At 38.7% G+C, this 20,569-nt stretch overlaps 1 protein-coding gene and 1 non-coding gene across 4 annotated transcripts in view; both read left to right on the forward strand.

The window, feature by feature from the left end:
- Positions 1 to 591: 591 nt before the first annotated feature.
- LOC103704863 (monooxygenase 1-like) overlaps positions 592 to 20,569 on the forward strand; it is a 43,560-nt gene continuing 23,582 nt past the window's right edge. Inside the window, exons 1-8 of one of the 3 annotated variants that reach the window (XM_088720288.2) lie at positions 592 to 798; positions 1,805 to 1,951; positions 2,634 to 2,684; positions 5,314 to 5,482; positions 6,960 to 7,188; positions 7,279 to 7,733; positions 8,991 to 9,284; positions 9,372 to 14,591. In XM_088720288.2, the coding sequence (XP_088576414.2) occupies positions 716 to 798; positions 1,805 to 1,951; positions 2,634 to 2,684; positions 5,314 to 5,482; positions 6,960 to 7,188; positions 7,279 to 7,733; positions 8,991 to 9,284; positions 9,372 to 9,506 (1,563 nt within the window). In that variant the 5' untranslated portion in view covers positions 592 to 715 and the 3' untranslated portion in view covers positions 9,507 to 14,591. Of the gene's footprint in view, positions 799 to 1,804; positions 1,952 to 2,633; positions 2,685 to 5,313; positions 5,483 to 6,959; positions 7,189 to 7,278; positions 7,734 to 8,990; positions 9,285 to 9,371; positions 14,592 to 20,569 lie in introns of those variants that run through there. The other 2 variants (XM_088720289.2, XM_039133604.3) reach the window with 2 other exon arrangements.
- Positions 17,738 to 17,846, forward strand: LOC120113195 (small nucleolar RNA R71). Its single transcript, XR_005514998.2, has one exon. It is a non-coding gene; the product is annotated as a small nucleolar RNA R71 (small nucleolar RNA).

The following is a 20,569-nucleotide window of genomic DNA, read 5'->3' on the forward strand; positions in this document are numbered from 1 at the left end:
CCGCACTCTCTGGTACCCGGCCATCCTGATTCCTTCTATAATCTCTGACAACAAAGACCGCTCCATATGGAGTCTGGTATCAAGTATCCCATTATCAGAGTTGATTGTAAGAAAGGAAGGGATGATACCTTTTGAAAGAAAAGAAACATTTTGGGACGTGGAGCCACAGATTTTCTCTTGTTGCAAAGGACTTTCTTAAGCACATTTCTCCGGTTCGGTGGAAGATATTCAGTACAGATGATGTACTAATGTTTGATATGTTTAAACAAAATATATACAATATTGATACTATAGTGTGGCATCGTGTGAAACAGCTGTGGCCTCAGCTATAAATAAACTAAAATAATATTTTTCAAGTCAGATTCTGCAAGCCATTGAAGTCCAAATACGACACGTTAGCGCTGACGTCAAGTAGACAAGTATTTTACTCTGGTGATTCAATGTTTTTGGCTGGAGAGCGAAAAAAAGGCCTTCCATTCTATCCGACTGGTGGATCGAACATTGATTCAAGGACAGCGAAAAAAAAAGCCTCTTACTCTGGTAGCATATATATTATTTTTTAGCCAAAAGGATATAATATTTGACTACCTACAACTGAGTCTTTATATATATATATAATTTTTATGACGAAGTCGCAAGGCCGGTGGTGGAAGCCATGTATATGCCTTGCAGCTTACCATTACATGGAGGAGGGTGAAGAGAAGTAGAAGGGAAGATGGGCTCAAAGGAGGAGCATCATGACATTGTTATAGTGGGTGGAGGAATCTGTGGTCTTGCCACTGCCTTGGCTCTTCACAGGTACAAGTTTCTTGTTCTAAACTCTAAAGGCCTCGTTTTTAAAGATTATTCCACCTTATTTCTAATCGCTTACCGTGATCTTTGCACGGAATAGAAGTCCCACATGATGTATTAAGCCCTACTTCTGGAAACCAAAAGATTCTCGCTGCAGCGTTTCACTCTCTTGAAGATTCATTGATATAGTACTGCATCTTAGTTTTGAGTGTATGCAAGCACCTCCATATAATGACAATTTCTGGCGACTCCTCTTCTTTTGATCCGATGTTATCAGACCTTGATCCATCTCGAAGGACTTGCTCTCCTTTATAATTAGTTCCCTAAAATCAGACATGGATATCAATTTGCTTGGTGAGATATGGGTTGGGTCCTACCTTTTTCTCTAAGAGAAGAAGATTGCTGCTAGTTCTCTCAATCTGTAGTTTAATTTGTTGATTAGCAGGTAGACTTATTGGTGTTTTTTATCCTGGTACCTTAAATGCTCACCTCGTTCATGTCTATCCGATAATTGCATTGCTTGTGTAAAATTATGGCTATGGTACTATAAAAAGATGAACACTCGCCCATTTCATGCTATATATTCCTTAAGAATCTGGTTTTCCCTTTAGAACACTATTGATATGATATATGAGATGTCACAACCAAGCCCTGACGTCCTCGTTAGGCTAAGAGTTCAAATCCATTCAAATCTAATCATAAGCATCACGATAGGCTCATGGTCAGCCTTCATTAACCCGTCCTGCAGTGTTTCCTAGTCCACATAGGCTATGATCCGAGTTCGCTCTGATATCATTTCTTCCAACCTAGGACCTCACCTAAAAATGCTAGTCGGAAGGTATTCTTTGAGTTCTCACATGAGAAGAAAGAAAGAGGCCAAAAAATATATAACTACCCATCATCATGTCCAGATAAATTTTCTACACTGATAATGGAATTCCTAGGATTTTGTTAATTTAACTGGTTAGAAGAATCAAAATTAATATCTAATTTTTCATGCAAAACTATGCAGGAAAGGAATAAATAGCCTTGTTTTAGAGAAATCTGACACCCTGCGAGCTGCAGGGGCAGCAATCGGTGTTTACATCAATGGTTGGCGTGCACTTGACCAACTTGGGCTTGGTACGGAACTACGGAGAAAAGCTATCCCTCTAACAGAGTATGTTTCTGTGTTTTCTCGAGACCGAGGTTCTTTTCTATTTTCATTTCTTTGAGTCACCTTACTGCCCATCACACAAGAAGGGCATTATATTGCATATACTTTTATTGTAACTAGCAGATGGCAGAATGCATGTGTGGTAAACAAAATTAGATAAGACAATAACCAATAAGTATTATGATTCAAGTAAAGGTTGGAATGCACAACAAAGATAATCAATAATATTAAATAAGTATAATATAAAATAGAAGGTTTAAAATCAGAGATACAGATTGGAGTTGATAAGGTTATTAGAGGGGGAGAAGAAGATAAAAGAGAAATAATTTTGGTTGATAGAGAGTGGATAGTTCGGATAGTGAGAGAAAGAATTTGGGGAGCTAGAAGATGTCATTGGATATGGGATTTGGATGAGGAAGAGAACATTAAGATCAGTTATATGCATATTTTCTTTCCATGATAACTCATATTGATGAGTGTTATATCATAAAGTTTCCATTATGAATCAAATAAATTTCATCTCTGGGCAAGCACACCCAAAAGACCCACAAACACTTTTCTTAATATAGTATGATCATCAACATTTTAGACATAGGTTCCTTTTTCAGTTTTCTTTTTTCTTTTTTTTGCATATAACCATCAAAATACTGATAGCATTAAGTCTTATTTTGCAAACTTTATTCAGGATACGAGATATGTGGCTCCACAAGAACAAGTTGCAAGTAACTTCATGCAGGTATATCCAAGAAGTTTTTGTTTAACACCTAATGCTTGAAGTAGTACTGTGGTTGATATATGTTATAATTTTGTGAGAATGGAGGGAAGAATAATCAGAGTTCTCCACACATTCTTGCAAAAGTATGCCCGTCAACATTGACTTCAAATAGTGTCCATGTTTACGATGACTTTGAATGGGTCTGCAAATATGTTTGGCATGTTACCATGTAAAAACACCTTATTAACACTTGATAAATATTCAAGTTTGCACAGGTTTTACTTAGAAAAGTTTGATGACTTTTTTAATTGCTGATGGTTTGTGGATATAGTCTTATAGAAATTAGGCCCGGCCTCCCATCTTCGAGGGAAATAAAAAATGGTATTATATATGAGCTCCAAGTTTATCGACCTATTGACCAAATAAAAGAGAAGGGAGTAAAAAAGAGTTTCGCTCTAGTTTTATGGTAGTAAACTTTAAGCAGCCTGGAACTAAAAGGAGAAAATGCGGTAAATGGAGAGTATATAATGCATGTACCATTTTTTTGTTGTTTTTGTTGTTATTTAGCTATGGTCCTCACCCACCACTCTAGTACATAAATGATTTTGGTAACTACCATCAGTTTTGAGATGAAAAATGATAGTTATATAAAACTGTAACAAAATAGTTCCTCATCTTTAGCATCTTAAAGTGCTAAGGAGCTGTTAGTTAATGCTATATCAATCTATCACAAGAAAACTAGAAGCTTATATACTTCATAGGTCATAAACTCCCTTTCAAACTTCCATGATCAGTCATATCATAGATATGATAAAGTTGATCACCGATACTTCAAAACAAAAATCTACACAAGTAGCCTCCAAAGAAGATGACCCAAAAAGCTAATAAAGGGGAAACCATGACTTCCACCTTTCCTGTTTTCCTTTTCCTTCTTGAAGTCAAGCATGCCCCTTTTCTAACCCTTGCATGAACTCACCTCATAGAAAATCCCTTCCACTCTTGTATGTGACCGAGAAGCATTTCCCCTCTCTTTCTTTTCTTCTTCTATCCGAGTGCATGAAGACCCATGCATTCCCTTCTCTTTCACAGAGGTAAGCAACCATTTGGCAAGGAGAAGGCTAGTTTGGGGTCTTGACATTTGCTCAGGCTTCTAATTATTGTATGTTATTGAGTTGATTTGCGCAACTTAATAGAGTGCAGGGTAGCATATAGTAAAGTATTCCACTCACATGCTTTCTTACTTGCTTTATATGAAACTTTGTGTTAGATGTATATTGGAAATTGTACTCCTTGTCATTGAACCATGAATTCAGTCTTGTGAGGTATAGAAATTAAATATAGTCATCTCTATATGTGGATAAAAATGCTTATTTTAAATGAGAATTGCATATGATATGGTCATAGGTTGATTGTATTTGTGAAAGAGAGTGACTATTGAACCAGAATATTGTCTTCCATAAATTTATGAAACTTGGTTGTACATGTGCCTAGATTATGCTCGGTTGTGGTTCTAGATATGGTTGTAATTATGTGAATGGATTGAAATCAAGAATAGGACTGACCATGTTTTATTGATACCCAATCACAGGGCATGAGCATGACACTACTGATACCCAGTCATGGGGCATAAGCATGACATCTCATGGAGCATAACTGTGACACATTTGATACCCAGTCATGGGGCTTAAGCATGACACTATTGATACCCCGTCACAGGGCTTAAGTATGACACTATGGATACCCCATCATCAAAGAGTGTAAGGATGATACTTTTGATACCCAGTCACGGGGTGTAAGTGTGACCATGGATTAGTCCAAACCTAGAAATTTATTTATTCTCCTATTGTAAAATTTGATATTTTTGTTGCTTTGGATCCATGTCTCAAATTGTGAGTTTTGTATAGTTTACAACTGGATGAATTCACATTGTGTTCATTTATTATGAATAATATATACAACCAACTTTACGGCCAATGAATTTTCTATGCCTCTTTATGTGTATAGTAGCTATATTTGTATTTATTATTTCATTCTGGATATCTGGTGCGTATGTGTAGTGGGATACTTGCTGAGATATTGAGCTCACATCATTTCCTTTAATGTATTTTAGAGGAGCAGGACAATTAGAGGAATTGTGGGCCGCAGGTTGCCTGCATGATGGATTAGTAAAGTTTTTAGATTTCATTAGTTGTCTTGAAATGTGGAACCTTAGTGATTCAACTAAAATTTTGTTTCATGGTTAGATGTGGATTTGATATTGGACATTGTACATTTTGACTTTATGGCTAATATGTTTAATTTATATTAGAGGACCAAATTGTTTTTATATTAGAGCCACAATAAATTTTACTTTTTTAAAATAGTGTGTAGGTTTTATCCATTATTATTCGGTTTTTGAATAGGTTTGAGGCTTTGTATATTTCACAGGACCATGGTTATGTCATGTGCCTAGCAGGTGGCAGGTTTGGGGCGTAATGGTAGCTTTGATGGATGTATTAAGAAGTGGCAAATCATACTATTGTTCTTAATTATCTTGCAAGTTACCTAGAGAATGATGAAATTCTTGTTCATATTCTTAGACATCAATAATCTAATGAGAGTCGCACACAAGCTGCCTCTAATCACACATTTTAGTTCTTTTTGTTACTAGGAAAGAAGAATTGAGATGCTTGAAAAGGAGTGATTTGATTGAAACCTTGGCTAAGAATTTGCCTACGCAATCAGTTTGTTTTGGGTGCCAAATTGTAGCAGTTGAATCAGATCCCATCACTTCCTTTCCTGTTCTATATACTAATGATGGTGCTACCATTAAAGCTAAGGTGATGTTACATCCACAACAAGTTTTCTATTTTTCTTGTTTCCTATTTTATTTATTTCATGATTACTTAATTCTATGAAATAAACTTATTTCCCCTTCATTTCTTTCTAACTCAAATACCATTTTTCCTACACTCCTATAATTTTGCTATTCAATGCTTGGTTTCATTATTGGTGGTCTGTGCAATAACACTGATCAACAAATCTCTTCAACTTTTTTGATGAACTTTTCTCAACAAAAAAAGAAGAAAAAGAAAATTATGAATGATGTATTTTTATCAATTTGTTACTACTCTATATTAATGAATTGAAATATAAGAATCTCTCCACCAAATTACTACTTAAGGCTAGAGAAGGTGAATTGATTGAAGAGAGAAGAAATCAACTTCAATCCACTCAACTCGAATTTTGCAACAAAAATAATAATAAAATAATAGGGTGCCGATATTAGGGTTCTAGACCTTTTTGCTTTCATTAATATGATAAAAAATGAGTTGCAATGTTTCTATTATACTCATAAGATTCGAGACCCTAAATTCTGATCAGATTTCTCTTCTAGTTGAAAGAGGTTAAAAGTTTTATAAAATATTTTCTGGTAGAAAAATCACAGAGAAACTAAAATCTTCCTGGAGTTAGATATCTACTTCTATATTAACTTTGTCTCCTATCGTGTTATCTGATTCCTGCCAAATTGGAGGATTATGCCTAGTCAAAGTCTTGCTCGAAAGAAATGTTTCACTTTGATTAATCTGTTTCTGAGACCTAAACATCGTCATACCGCACATTACCGCTGTGTGACAAGCCCCTCGAGGGTAATTGCATCCTCGTAATATCGAAAAGTTTTCCAATTTCAATAAAAGAAAAGGAAAAAACAGACGTCGTACTAGAAAGTTATAGCCTTTAGAAATTTTGATACATAATTAGTTCGGATGTGGCGAAACTTACCCAATGGGCTATAGCCTTTAGAAATTTTAATACATAATTAGCTTGGATGTGGCGAAACTAACTCTAAAACCCTGTGCTAACTTACCCAAGGACTTGAGCTGTCCATAATGGGTTTGGTAATTCTCTTGAATCAGCTAGGGACACCTTTGATGTCAATATTTTCCTTAACTTTTAACTTTTTTCTTAAGTATTTTTAAACTAGTAAATCATAAATATTACAAGAAGAGTAGTTATCTGCACAATTTTTCATAATCCAACTCCAAAGATGGCATTAAAAAATAGTATAGATAATAATGAATTATCATACATGAAAATCAAATCTGAAAATGGTTTGATCCAATGTTTATGAAACCATTACATTAACTCACATCTTACTGGCAGGGTGCTCTAATTGATCCCAGCACACAATTTAGTTGTCATGGTAGAAACCATTCGAGCTTATGATATCACAGCAAATTTAGAAGTGTAACATGTTCATGGAAAAAGCCAACTGATAATTATCCCTATCAATTTTACTCGAACATGCTGCTTCAGGTTCTAATTGGTTGTGATGGATCAAATTCAGTCGTTGCAAAATCATTAGGATTACAGGCCCCAAAGGTTTTTCCAATATCTGCTGTGCGAGGTTTTACTAGCTATTCAGATGGTCACAGCTTTGACAGCCATTTTATCCGGCTGAGAGGTGATGGTGTCTTGTTGGGAAGGCTCCCAGTTGATGAAAAGTTAGTTTCTTGGTTTGTCGGTCGGCTGTCCCCTTCTCAAGGTAATACTAGTCTCACTAAAGATAAATATGTTGTGAACCCTGTCATTGCTCAATCTAGGGGTGAGCTAACTTCTTGAGAGTTTCCATCAGATTCAGATGTACGGAAGGTTCCTGAGCTCATCAAAGAATTTACGTTGGAGACAATAAGAGAATTTCCCCCCGAGATCATTGAAATGGTGAAGCATTGCGACAGCAGTTCATTGAGCCTGACACATATTTGGTATCGAGCTCCATGGCACTTGCTCTTTGCAAACTTCTGGCAAGGCACCATGACAGTCGCAGGGGATGCAATGCATGTTATGGGCCCATTCCTCGGCCAAGGAGGCAGTGCCGGCTTAGAAGACGCAATTGTGCTTGCTAGATGCTTGTCGCAAGAGATGCCAATGGGTCCGGAGGGTGCAATTAGTGATCGAGAGCTGTGCAGGAGAATCGGAAGAGCAATGAGTAAATATGTGAATGAAAGGAGGCTGAGGGTAATGAGGTTATCGGCACAGTCTTATCTTACAGGATCGGTGGTCGTGGCATCGTCATGGGTAAAGAAGCTGGTATGTCTTGCCATTCTGGTTGTTTTCCTTGGAGGTGGCCTGCTTAGCCACACTAATTATGATTGTGGCTCTCTTTAGGATAAATGTTGTGTGCTTGTCTCAGAGTTGGAATATTGAAAGTTATTGGCTTATTGCTCTCAAACAGTTTTTGTTTTCCTAGCTAAATAATTCATCCTCGAACAGTTTTTTTTTTTTCTTAGCTGAAATAATTTGTTGGCTGAGGATATATATGTCCATCTAAAACAAAGAAGCAGGAATTAATGAGGACATTATTCCATGAATAATGTTATGCCTGCCACCTTGGAATAGTTATTCCAGGAATAAGCAGATTCGACTCGAATAACTATTCCTCCTTTATTCCTGTTTTCCAAAACCTGTCTGGAAGGAATATATGACTTATTCCAGGACTTAATCTTGATTTCATCTGAACCAAATGCATTGTCAAACTGTTTTTGGTTGAGAAATAAGGTTGGAATAAGGCTTGGAACAGGACTTACTCGTGTTTGCTAGACAAGATCTAGAATACTGGGACAAAGGGAGGAATAAGGCACTGAATTCTTCGCCTCCAAATGCCCGTTAACCGAGGAAGACTATCTCAGCCCTTTTGCTGAAGATGGCCAAGGGAAAAGGGAGACAAGCCCCCACCTTTCTCCGATTGAACAATTGTTCAAGACTTGGAAACATCAAGGAACTTGAGATCACCATCTCTAGTACAGTGAGAAGAATGTGCCCCCCAACTATGACAATCAGAATAAATAGGATCCAGAAAATGGATTCCTGGTACAACTAAGCACCAGAGTCAGACCAGTTTAAGCATTAGATACCACTGATCATCATTAAATCCTTGTCTCAATATTTTTCTCCATAAGCACTAGCATCAACTCCTCCACATACAAATGGAAGGGAATAATAATAGAGTCGACGAACTAGAATAGACCTAACTCCATTTCAGCTGAGGCGAAGTCCTCTATATTTCAGAAGAGTGAATAAAATTTCAAATAGGCATGCATGTCTAATGTGACATTATCATCAGTCCGTATGGAGGTGATTAAAATGGTGAAGCAGTGTGATCTAGACTAGTTAAGCCTCTTGCACATTCAACACCTCCATAGCACTTGCCTTACGAGAAATTCCAGCAATGACAGGTGCAGGTGATGAAATGCATGCATATTTTTAACTCATCAGAGTACAATGTAACTTCTTAATTAAGAACTCTCCTGCTGAAGTTACTGAGATGGTGAAGCATTGCAACCTCAGCCGGAGAACCTCACATACGTGCCAAAACCTGGTGCCAAAGCCACCTGGAAAGCCATGGACAGCCATAGACACATGGCCAGTTCCTTCGTCAGGAGCTTTTGCTTGCCACATGCCGACATGAGAAATGGACAAGGTCATGGAATGAGAGGTCGGCAACTCGGAGGCGCAGAAAAGAGTAGCAGCCACCCTCAAACATGTGAAGGAATGGAGGCTGGGAATTCTGAGGCTTGCAACAATCATTACGTTGGGGATTGGTCCTCCCTCAAAATGATAGCTTTCACTCGTCGCCTCAAGGTTATCGCCGCCGTCTACCCCACCATTTTCATATGCGATATCTACTTTATCTTCTTATGGATATAGATGCTGTTACTCGGGTTGCAGGCTGAATGGCATGGAACTCAAAACTGGTGTACCGAACCAAAGCTTGCTAAGCTCCATCAGCAGCAGGTGGTCGATGGATGGTTCGCAAAAGGAAACCCAAGAAGATTGCCATGGATGAGACGCTATGAATGCTAGCCAGTCCACAACATGAAAAATTGAATACAGGTGGGTTTGATTTTAAAGAGGAACTCAGCAGCATATCAGGCGAGGTTTAATGTTGTGCAAGATGCAGCTATGGCCATGTCCAATCCTACTGTAGATTAGAAAGCCATCAGACTTGTTCCCTTGCATACACCAAGGACACAGATCAACAGCCTACAGTTAGATGTGGATATATTTATTTACTCAAGAGGTGAAATTCTACACATGTTAATAATAGCCAATGAATGTGAAATGGTGCTAAAATAAAACTGTTCTCCCAAGTGCAGGAGAATCGCACAAGTAATATAACTCGGGAGTCCGAGGTCGATTCCTCAGGGAACGAAATATGGATTATTAGCGTAATTTCAGATTTAATTAATACAATAAACTTGTGGATTAATATGATGTTTTGCAAATAGAAAATAAATCAATAAGTAGAGAATCGAAGTTAGGATAGATTAAGATGGTGCAGGGATCCAAAATCTCCTTTGATAATATCAAATTCATGCGATAAATTCTATGATTCTTTTGTTTTCTTTAAGAATTATAAGCAGAAAATTTAATTATGGAGTATGTTCTTGATAACATGAATTCTTTTGTTAAGCATTCAACGTGCCTTATAACGTCAACGATGAATCAAATAATCGAGGAAGACATGTATCAATAAGCATAAATCATAAAAGAATTTTCAACATATAAGAATCATGGCATAATCAAAAGATAAATCGTATAAAGCAAAGGATTAGAATTTACATCATGAGTTTGGTATACCAAATGATCTCCCTTCACCCATCATCTAGGATATCAGCCCTCCATCTTCCTCTCTCTTTCTCACTCTTTTTTTTTTTTTTTTAATAACAGAAACAGGGCATCCCCTGTTTCTTTCTATTTTTTTCTCTTTTTCTTACTACTGCAGCAGCCCGGCTCCTCTCTGTTTTTTTTTCGAATGAGAGCTCCCCTTCTTGTTCTTCCTCCACCCCTTCTTATAGATTGCCGGAGCATGGAGTGGAGGGGAAGCGGGTGCAGGATCTCGGAAGGTAGATCCGTGAACGTTGGAGGTCGCCACGGGATTGACGGGAGGAAGCTGTGGAGGTGATTGCGGGCGGAGGCGGACGGCCGGGCGGTGATCGCGGGCTCGCGGGAGCTGTGGAGGTCCGGGAGATGATCGTGAACCGCTGTGGAGGAGGCGGATGCTTGGGAGGACTGATGCGGAGCTGGAAGGAGGCGCACGCGGAAGGAGGAAGCTGGGAGGCGCGTGATCTCTTCCGGACGGCCGCTGGGATTGCGCACGGGAGCTGGTCACGGGCTGCTGGGAGGCGCTGATGGAGTTGAAATCCGGATGACTGGGCGGTAATCGTGGACTCGCTGGACGGTAAGCTGAAATGGGTTGCTGGGACGCGTGGATGAAGTCGGGATGCGCTTCAACCGTGGAAATGGAAAACGTCCGGATGCTGGGGAGTGATCGCGGGAGGAGGTCACGGAAGAGGTGGAGGGCTGCTGGGAGGAGGCGCTGATCGCTGGCTCGGGCGGACGCTGGTCACGGGCTGGAATGCAATGAAGACGGGGTGGCTGGGAAGCTTCTTAAACGGGCGAGAGATGAGGGCCTTGATCGCGGGATCTGGATGAGGGTTGCGGGAGATCAAATCACAGATCCATTGTGGGCTTTTGGATCCTTCCGGATGATGAAATTAGACCCTTAGTGGATCCATCTTGTGCTGCCTCCGGATGGCTGCCATGTGTCCCTCGGGTGCAAGTGTGCTTGACCAGGTTCAATTCTATTCCAGTGTAATCAGGCTTGAAGTCAACCAAATGCACATTAAACTCTGATTTACGATAATCTGTGCCAAATAAAATATAAAATTAATGCAGCCCTTTTATCATTATTTGTTAGCAATAAAATTAATTTAAGCAACGTGTATAACGCACTTTTGTGCTCTCATCATACCCCCCAACTAGCTTATTGCTAGTCTCTAGTAATTAACGAGCAAACAATAATGAGAACACAAAAGATGTGGTCTAACCTATGACTTTTTATTGAAGCTAAAGACACAAAACTAAGATACGTACCCACTTTCGTAGGGCATCACGATTGCACTTAGCATGTGCAACAAGCCGTTAAACCCCTAGGTTACTCTAGTGGACGAGTGTTGTCTCGTGAGGGTTTTCAGGGATGTTACCCACAAACATCATGAATGATATGACATGCGGTCCTAAATTCTAAGCTAATACCCATGTAATTAATATATATTTTCAAGCATGGCAACTATCAAAGCAAGGGGAAATATGAAAGTGTAGTGTGCATAAAATAATATGACTTTCTCAGAGTACTAATACCTCCACCACAATATGGTACCGCTTGAATTTTAGGTGTACTACTCAAGTTCACAAGTGTTTACTACAGTTTATTAGGGCCTGATCCATCAAATTTTTGGAATATCTCATGTTGTCTAAAATTGTCAAGAATGGTTCGCATAAAAAGAAGGAGCTATCAATCCAACTAAATATCCAAAGTACACAGAGTTCCAAGTTAATTGAGTCAAACCAGCCATTACCACATGTCACTGGGTTCAGTCCAACCAACCTTATTCATGCTTATTTTTATTTTTAAACAAATATGACGATTACAATAGTCCAACCCCCTTAGGCTCTAGTAAGATCCATGTAACGAGTTTTCGGCCAATGACTCCTGATCCAGTTGGCTCAAGGCATTAGGTGAAACACCCCTCGGGCTTAATTACTCGAACCAGATTACGCCACGAGGTCAGACTTGTCATCTTTTTTTTTCTTTTTTTTTTTTGCGATAAAAAAAGGAGGTAAACTGAACCATATAACGTGACTGCATCGTGACTATAGGTCAACCAAGGTCGGAACATAAGGCACTTAGGTGATCTAGCCAGGGTATTCAACCTCTATCTTTATGTGAAAACCAAATCATGAACCTTATAGTACGGACAAGGATACTCGTACTTCTTTTACAGATACGGCTTAATAATAATGCATTAAACAAATATGAACTCCTGAGGCCTTCCTATAATCATTAAGTACATGTGCGGGGATCTAATAATAGGTCTCTGATCAATCATAATATGCATGTGTTCCTTGCCGTAATAGTTGCACAAACTCAATATGAAAATACATGTGCATTTGCTTAGAAAAGAAAGTAAAAGAATAAATCAAATGCAAAAGCATTTTTTTTTTTTTTTGCAAAATATTTTTCTTCCCCCAACTTAGACATTGCATTGTCCTCAATGCAATAGATTAAGAAAACTATATATGAGAGACAGTAGAGAAAATAATATTGGAGAGAAGAGGAATACCTTGAGCTGTTGATATCTAGAAAATAAGACCTACAAAATAAGAAGAAAAATAGAAATAAAAGAAAATTTAATTCTAAATAATATATACATACCTTTGCCATCATGTTTTAGTCATAAGAAGGCTCCCCTAAGAAAAAGGAGTCCTCTTCATCTGAAAAATTCTCAAGAAAAGGTTTTAACCTGTGTCCATTTACCTTAAAAATTCTACCATCTCGTGGATTCTCAATCTCTATCGCCCCATGTGGAAAAACAGTTTTTACAATGAAAGGACCTGTCCACCTTGATCGTAACTTACCAAGAAACAGATGTAAGCGGGAGTCGTATAAAAGTACTTTTTGCAAAGGTTCAAAAGTTTTTTTCAAAATTGATTTATCATGTAAGATCTTCATTCGTTCTTTACAAATCTTAGCATTATCATAAGCATCTCTGCGAATCTCGTTAAGCTCGTTTAATTGCAATTTTCTAGCTAGACCGGCATCTTGTAAATCAAAATTCAATTTTCTAATTGCCCAATACGATTTATGTTCTATTTCTACGGACAAATGACACGCTTTTCCGTAGACTAGCCGGTAGGGAGACATGCCAAGAATGGTTTTGTATGCAGTACGGTAAGCCCATAATGCATCTGATAGTTTCAAGGACCAATCCTTTCGTGATGGGTTCACCGTTTTCTCTAAAATACGCTTGATCTCCCTATTGGCTAATTCTACTTGGCCACTAGTTTGCGGGTGATATGGGGTAGCAACTTTGTGGGTGACACCATACTTTTTTAATAATGTCTCAAAAGGCTTATTACAAAAGTGTTTTCCACCATCACTAATTATGACCTTAGGCATCCCAAATCGTGAAAAAATATTTTCTTTTAAAAACTTCAGGACGGGTTTGTGATCATTGGTCTTACAAGCAACAGCTTCTACCCATTTGGACACATATTCGACACCGACTAAAATGTACTCATATCCAAAAGACGGTGGGAATGGGCCCATAAAATCGATACCCCAACAATCGAAAATTTCGATAATAGTAATGGGTTGAAGAGGCATCATTTGCCTACGAGTTAGACTTCCAATACGTTGACATGGATCACATGTCTTGCAGAACTCGTGGGCATCTTTGAACATAGTGGGCCAATAGAAACCACATTGCAAAACTTTTGCAACAGTTTTCTTAGAGGCAAAGTGTCCACCGCAAGCATCAGTGTGGCAGAAAGAAAGTACGCTTTGTATATCATGATCCGGTATGCATCGTCTAAAGATTTGATCATTGCAATATTTAAACAAATAGGGTTCATCATAGTAATAATTCTTTACTTTGCGCAAGAAAATTTTTCTATCTGTCGACCCCCAATGCTCCGGCATCCGGCTAGTAACAAGAAAATTTACAATATCTGCATACCATGGTATACTAGAAAGTGCAAACAACTGCTCTTCAGGGAATGAGTCCTTGATGGAAAACTGTGGCACTGAATCATGAAAAACTAATCGTGATAAATGGTCAGCAACCACATTCTCTACTCCTTTTTTATCTTTGATAGTGATGTCAAATTCTTGGAGTAGAAGTATCCATCGTATTAAGCGTGGTTTGGCCTCTTTCTTATCCAACAAATATTTTAGTGCCGCATGGTCCGTGAAGATAACAATAGGAGCACCAAGGATATAAGAGCGAAATTTATCTAAGGCAAATACTACTGCAAGCAATTCCTTCTCGGTGGTGGTGTAATTCATTTGAGCATCGTTTAAGGTTTTGCTTGCATAGTAAATGACATATGGCTTATTATCCTTGCGTTGTTCTAGGACAGCTCCTATTGCATAGTTGCTAGCGTCGCACATAATCTCAAAAGATAATGACCAATCGGGTGGTCGCACGATGGGTGCAGTGCTAAGCATAGATTTCAACTTTTCGAATGCCTCCTGACAGGTTTCAGTCCAATTGAACGGTGTATCAAGGGATAGGAGATTACATAATGGTCGAGATATGACACTAAAGTCCTTGATGAACCTCCTATAAAATCCGGCGTGACCCAAAAATGATCTAACATCTCTAACCGTCTTGGGTGCAGGTAGCTTAGCAATTAAATCAGTCTTAGCTCTATCTACTTCCATGCCCTTCGATGAAACAATATGTCCTAAGACAATTTCCTTTGACACCATGAAGTGGCATTTCTCCCAATTCAGTATCAAATTCTTTTCCATACATCGAGCTAAGACAGCTTGTAAATGTGACAGGCAATCATCAAATGTGTCGCCAAAAATGGAGAAGTCGTCCATGAACACTTCCAAAAATTTCTCATTCATGTCTTCAAAGATGCTGAGCATGCATCTTTGGAATGTTGCAGGTGCATTACACAATCCGAATAGCATTCGTCGGAAAGCAAATGTGCCAAAAGGACAAGTGAAGGTAGTCTTCTCTTGATCTTCCGGTGAAATTTTAATTTGATAATATCCCGAATAGCCATCGAGAAAACAATAGAAATCATGCCCTGCAACCCTCTCCAATACTTGGTCTAGGAAGGGTAGAGGAAAGTGATCCTTTCGTGTGACCAAATTCAGCTTTCGGTAGTCAACACACATGCGCCAACTCGTCAGGACACGAGTTGGAACTAGTTCACCTTGTTCATTTTTTACTACCGTCAAACCCGATTTCTTAGGAACGACTTGAGTAGGGCTTACCCACTTGCTGTCGGAAATTGGGTAAATAATACCCACGTCAAGCAACTTGAGGACTTCTGCCTTAACCACATCTCTCATTGTAGGATTTAACCTTCGTTGCATTTGCCTTGTGGTTTTGGCATTGTCCTCCAAATATATCCGGTGCGTGCAAATTAAGGGGCTAATTCCCTTCAAATCGGCAATAGACCACCCTAAGGCTCCTTTATGATTCTTTAAAACATCAATTAATTTTTTTTCTTGGGTATGATCAAGTCCAGACGAGATGATTACAGGAAAAGTATCTTCGAGTATAAGAAAAGCATAATTAAGTTCCTTTGGTAAGGGTTTCAATTCAAGCTTGGGTGCTTGCTCATGGGATGGTTCTATTTTCACCTCTCGAGGCGACAATCTCTCAAATTCTCCTTCTTTTGGTCTCCACCCATTGATCATCATGGTGTTCGAAAAATTCATACTAGGTTTGACCAACAAATCATCTTTATTGGTGCCATTAGAACACCAATCAATTAAACTATCGCCGGATGGATCGTTAAATACTTCAGCTAACAAATATTCCTCCGCGATAGTTTCAACCCAATCAACCTTCTTACTCTCTTCGGGATCATTAGGTTGTTTGCACACATTAAAAATGTTCAGTTCTAAGGTCATGTTACCAAAAGAAAGCTTCATGACGCCATTCCTACAATTAATCAATGCATTAGAAGTTGCAAGGAATGGGCGTCCTAAAATGACCGGAATCTGAGACTGTGAGTTCGAAGCCAGATGTGTGTCCAATACAATAAAATCGACAGGAAAGTAGAACTTGTCTACTTGGACTAATACATCCTCGATAATTCCCCTTGGAATTTTAACTGACCTGTCAGCTAATTGCAAAGTGACGGAGGTTGGCTTCAACTCACCTAAACCAAGTTGCTCATATACAGAATATGGCAACAAATTCACACTCGCCCCTAAATCTAACAATGCTCGCTCTATCCTAAAGTCGCCTATGATGCATGAGATGGTTGGGCAACCTGGATCTTTATATTTAGGGAGAATGTTGTGCTGCAAAATAGCACTCACATTTTCAGTTAAAAATGCCTTCTTCTTAACATTTAATCGGCGCTTAACAGTACACAAGTCCTTCAAAAATTTGGCATATGAGGGTACTTGTTTGATTGCATCAAGAAGAGGTATGTTGATCTTTACTTGTTTAAAAAGCTCAAGAATTTCAGAATTAGGTTCGAGCTTTTGCAACGGCTTTAACCGTTGTGGAAAAGGTGGAGGAAAAGGACATTCAACTTTCTTAGTAGAAGTTGGGACCTCAACTTCTTCTTTGTCCCTTTCATCGACTTTGGGAGCATCAGAATTAGAAGTGACTTGCGGTCTCAATTGGACGGTTTGATCAATGACTTTTCCATTACGCAAAGTCATGATGCTCTTTGCATGTTCTGTATGCGAACTAGAAGGAGCCGTATTATTACTACCGTGCACTTGTGGGTTAGGTTGGGGTTGAGCTGGAAGCTTACCCTTCTCTTGGGTACTTAGGACGGTAGTCAACATTGACAATTAGTTCCTTATGTCTTCAAAATTTCGAGTATTTTGAGCATTGATATTAGCTTGACCTTGTAGAAAAGTTTGTATGGATTGCAAGGTATCCTCGATATTTGGCTTTTGAGAAGGTGATGGTGCATAAGTAGGATGTGTAGGTGGAGGAGCTGAATGGTGTGACTGTTGAGAGTGATCGTTTCTCCACCTAAAATTTGGATGATTCTTCCAACCAGGGTTATAGGTATTCGAGTATGGATCGTTATAAGGCTTTTGGTAGGAGTTCATCGCATTTGCTTGATCGTGCAAGACATCTTTGAATGCCGGTATGGTGGGACAATCTGTAGTGGTATGACCCGACATATCGCAGATACCACAACACTCATTTCTAAGCTCTATTGTCTTGACAGGCTCAACCTTCCTAAGCTCAATTTCTTCTACCTTCCTAGTGAGGGCTGCCATTTTAGCATGAAGATCATCCTCAGCTCTGAGGTTGTAAAGGCCTCCCTGTACAGAGCTAGTGGGCTTAGGCAAAGACTTGTTATTTCTATCCCCGTTATCCCAAAGTTGGGCAGTCTCAGCAAGGGAATCCAAATACTCCCATGCCTCATCAGGTTGTTTTTCTAAGAATCTACCATTGCACATGGTCTCTACAAACTGTTTCAACTGTGGAGATAAACCTTCATAAAAGAAGCTAATGGTTCTCCAAGTTTCGAATCCGTGATGAGGGCATGAGAGAAGAAGGTCTTTAAATCTTTTCCAACATTCATAAAATGTTTCATTATCTTTTTGTTGGAAATTGCTGATATGTCTTTTCAAAAAGTTGGTCCTTTGTGTGGGGAAGAACTTCTTTAAAAATTCTCTCTGCATATCTTGCCAATTTCTTATTGATCTAGGTCGCAAAGAGTTTAGCCATGTTTTGGCCTTATCCTTTAGAGAGAAAGGAAACAATGTCAACTTGAGGATATCCTCGGTGATATTTGGCACTCTAAATGTAATGCTCAATTCTTCAAAATCCTTTAAATGAAGATACGTACTTTCGGACTCTAACCCATGAAACTTGGGCAGCAATTGGATTACCCCTGGTTTGATGTCAAAATGTCCTACATTATTAGGAAAAATTATGCATGAAGGCTGACTAGTCCTAGCCGGTTGTAGGTATTGTCTTAGAGTCATAACATGGGGTTCTCGTTCTCGATTGTGGTGACTTCCCGCATCTTCATTTAGATCAGCCATCTCACAAGGTGTGAGATATTGCGAAGGAATTTCAGGAATGTGTCCTAAGAGATGATCTAAAGTTGTACGACTTAATCGACCGGTATCGTCCCTATTCCACTTTAGCATGCAAAATATTTCCCTCTCTCTTTTTTTTTATTTTTAAAAAAAAATAAATATAAGTACCAACTAAAGAGACCCTAAAACGACATCCTAAAACAAAAATCCTATTCACAATCAAACATGCAACAAAACATTACACCTCAATTTCTAATGTTTTTCTTAAATTTCTAGACAGCTCCTAACTGGTTTGAAGAGAGCACCTAAGCCTCCAATACGGTCTAATGAACCGAGTTGACCAGGTAAGCTCTCAGGTAAGTGGAGGGGTCACGATGCATTCGCAAAGGTCCCACTTAAAACCCACTTGCCTCGAACAGATGAACTGTCTCCCTTATAGGGACAAAGCTTGCCTAGACATCAACTAAGCCACAGAGCGAAATTGGTGCAACTTTCGATGGTCTTCGTCCTATTGAGCTCGAATGTCCTTAGGGGCCAACGTCTAGTTGATTTTAGTTAAGCTTAGGATATTTATGCACTGGGGTGATTTTTGGGCTAAGGACGAGTGATGAAATCCCGACCTTTATCTTTTTAAATAGGTTCAGCCCTTAGAATATTTTATGCTGATGCCTTATACTATATGCAACAATCAAGAGATTTTTTTTTAATATTTTATGACATGACATTAAATTTCATTGAATAGGTGATCAAGCAAATTAATTATTTATTTTTTTTTAAAATTGTATGAGTTGAAGTCTGAAATTTGAAATTTGAAATTTGAAATTTGAAATTTTAGGTTTTTTTTTCTTTTTTTTTATTTTTGAATAATCACCCTTGATCTTTTCTTAAAGTTTTTTTTTCTTAAATTTTTAATTAGCAACAAGGGTTAATGAGATATGATAACAATAAAATTCTGATTCTAAAAAAATAAATGCAGAAAATTTAAAGTAGAAAGCAGCAAGGTTTCGTATTAATCTGATGGTCTTAAAAATGTCAGAATGTCAATCAGACCGTTCAGATTATCTAACAATGTGTCTTGCTAGCTGACCAAATTTGAGTCAAATCAGACGGCTAATTTCTATGATATCAGAGTTTGATGCAAACTGTGCAGGGAATTAAAAATAGTAGTAAAGATGCAATTTTTTTTTTCAAAAGAAAAATACTAACTACTAAGGTAAAAATTAAATCTAAAATTATACTAATAACTCAGCCGTTCCCCGGCAACGGCGCTAAAATAAAACTTGGTGCTAAAATAAAACTGTTCTCCCAAGTGTAGGAGAATCGCACAAGTAATATAACTCGGGAGTCCGAGGTCGATTCCTCAGAGAACGAAATATGGATTATTAGCGTAATTTCAGATTTAATTAATACAATAAACTTGTGGATTAATATGATGTTTTGCAAATAGAAAATAAATCAATAAGTAGAGAATCGAAGTTAGGATAGATTAAGATGGTGCAGGGATCCAGAATCTCCTTTGATAATATCAAATTCATGCGATAAATTCTATGATTCTTTTGTTTTCTTTAAGAATTATAAGCAGAAAATTTAATTATGGAGTATGTTCTTGATAACATGAATTCTTTTGTTAAGCATTCAACGTGCCTTATAACGTCAACGATGAATCAAATAATCGAGGAAGACATGTGTCAATAAGCATAAATCATAAAAGAATTTTCAACATATAAGAATCATGGCATAATCAAAAGATAAATCGTATAAAGCAAAGGATTAGAATTTACATCATGAGTTTGGTATACCAAATGATCTCCCTTCACCCATCACCTAGGATATCAGCCCTCCATCTTCCTCTCTCTTTCTCACTCTTTTTTTTTTTCTTTTTTTAATAACAGAAACAGGGCATCCCCTGTTTCTTTCTATTTTTTTCTCTTTTTCTTACTACTGCAGCAGCCCGGCTCCTCTCTATTTTTTTTTCGAATGAGAGCTCCCCTTCTTGTTCTTCCTCCACCCCTTCTTATAGATTGCCGGAGCATGGAGTGGAGGGGAAGCGGGTGCAGGATCTCGGAAGGTAGATCCGTGAACATTGGAGGTCGCCACGGGATTGACGAGAGGAAGCTGTGGAGGTGATTGCGGGCGGAGGCGGACGGCCGGGCGGTGATCGCGGGCTCGCGGGAGCTGTGGAGGTCCGGGAGATGATCGTGAACCGCTGTGGAGGAGGCGGATGCTTGGGAGGACTGATGCGGAGCTGGAAGGAGGCGCACGCGGAAGGAGGAAGCTGGGAGGCGCGTGATCTCTTCCGGACGGCCGCTGGGAT

This window comes from Phoenix dactylifera, chromosome 4 (assembly GCF_051530095.1).
Source record: "Phoenix dactylifera cultivar Ajwa chromosome 4, Ajwa_hap1_PhDact_Kaust_v1.1, whole genome shotgun sequence".
Lineage (NCBI taxonomy): Eukaryota > Viridiplantae > Streptophyta > Magnoliopsida > Arecales > Arecaceae > Phoenix > Phoenix dactylifera.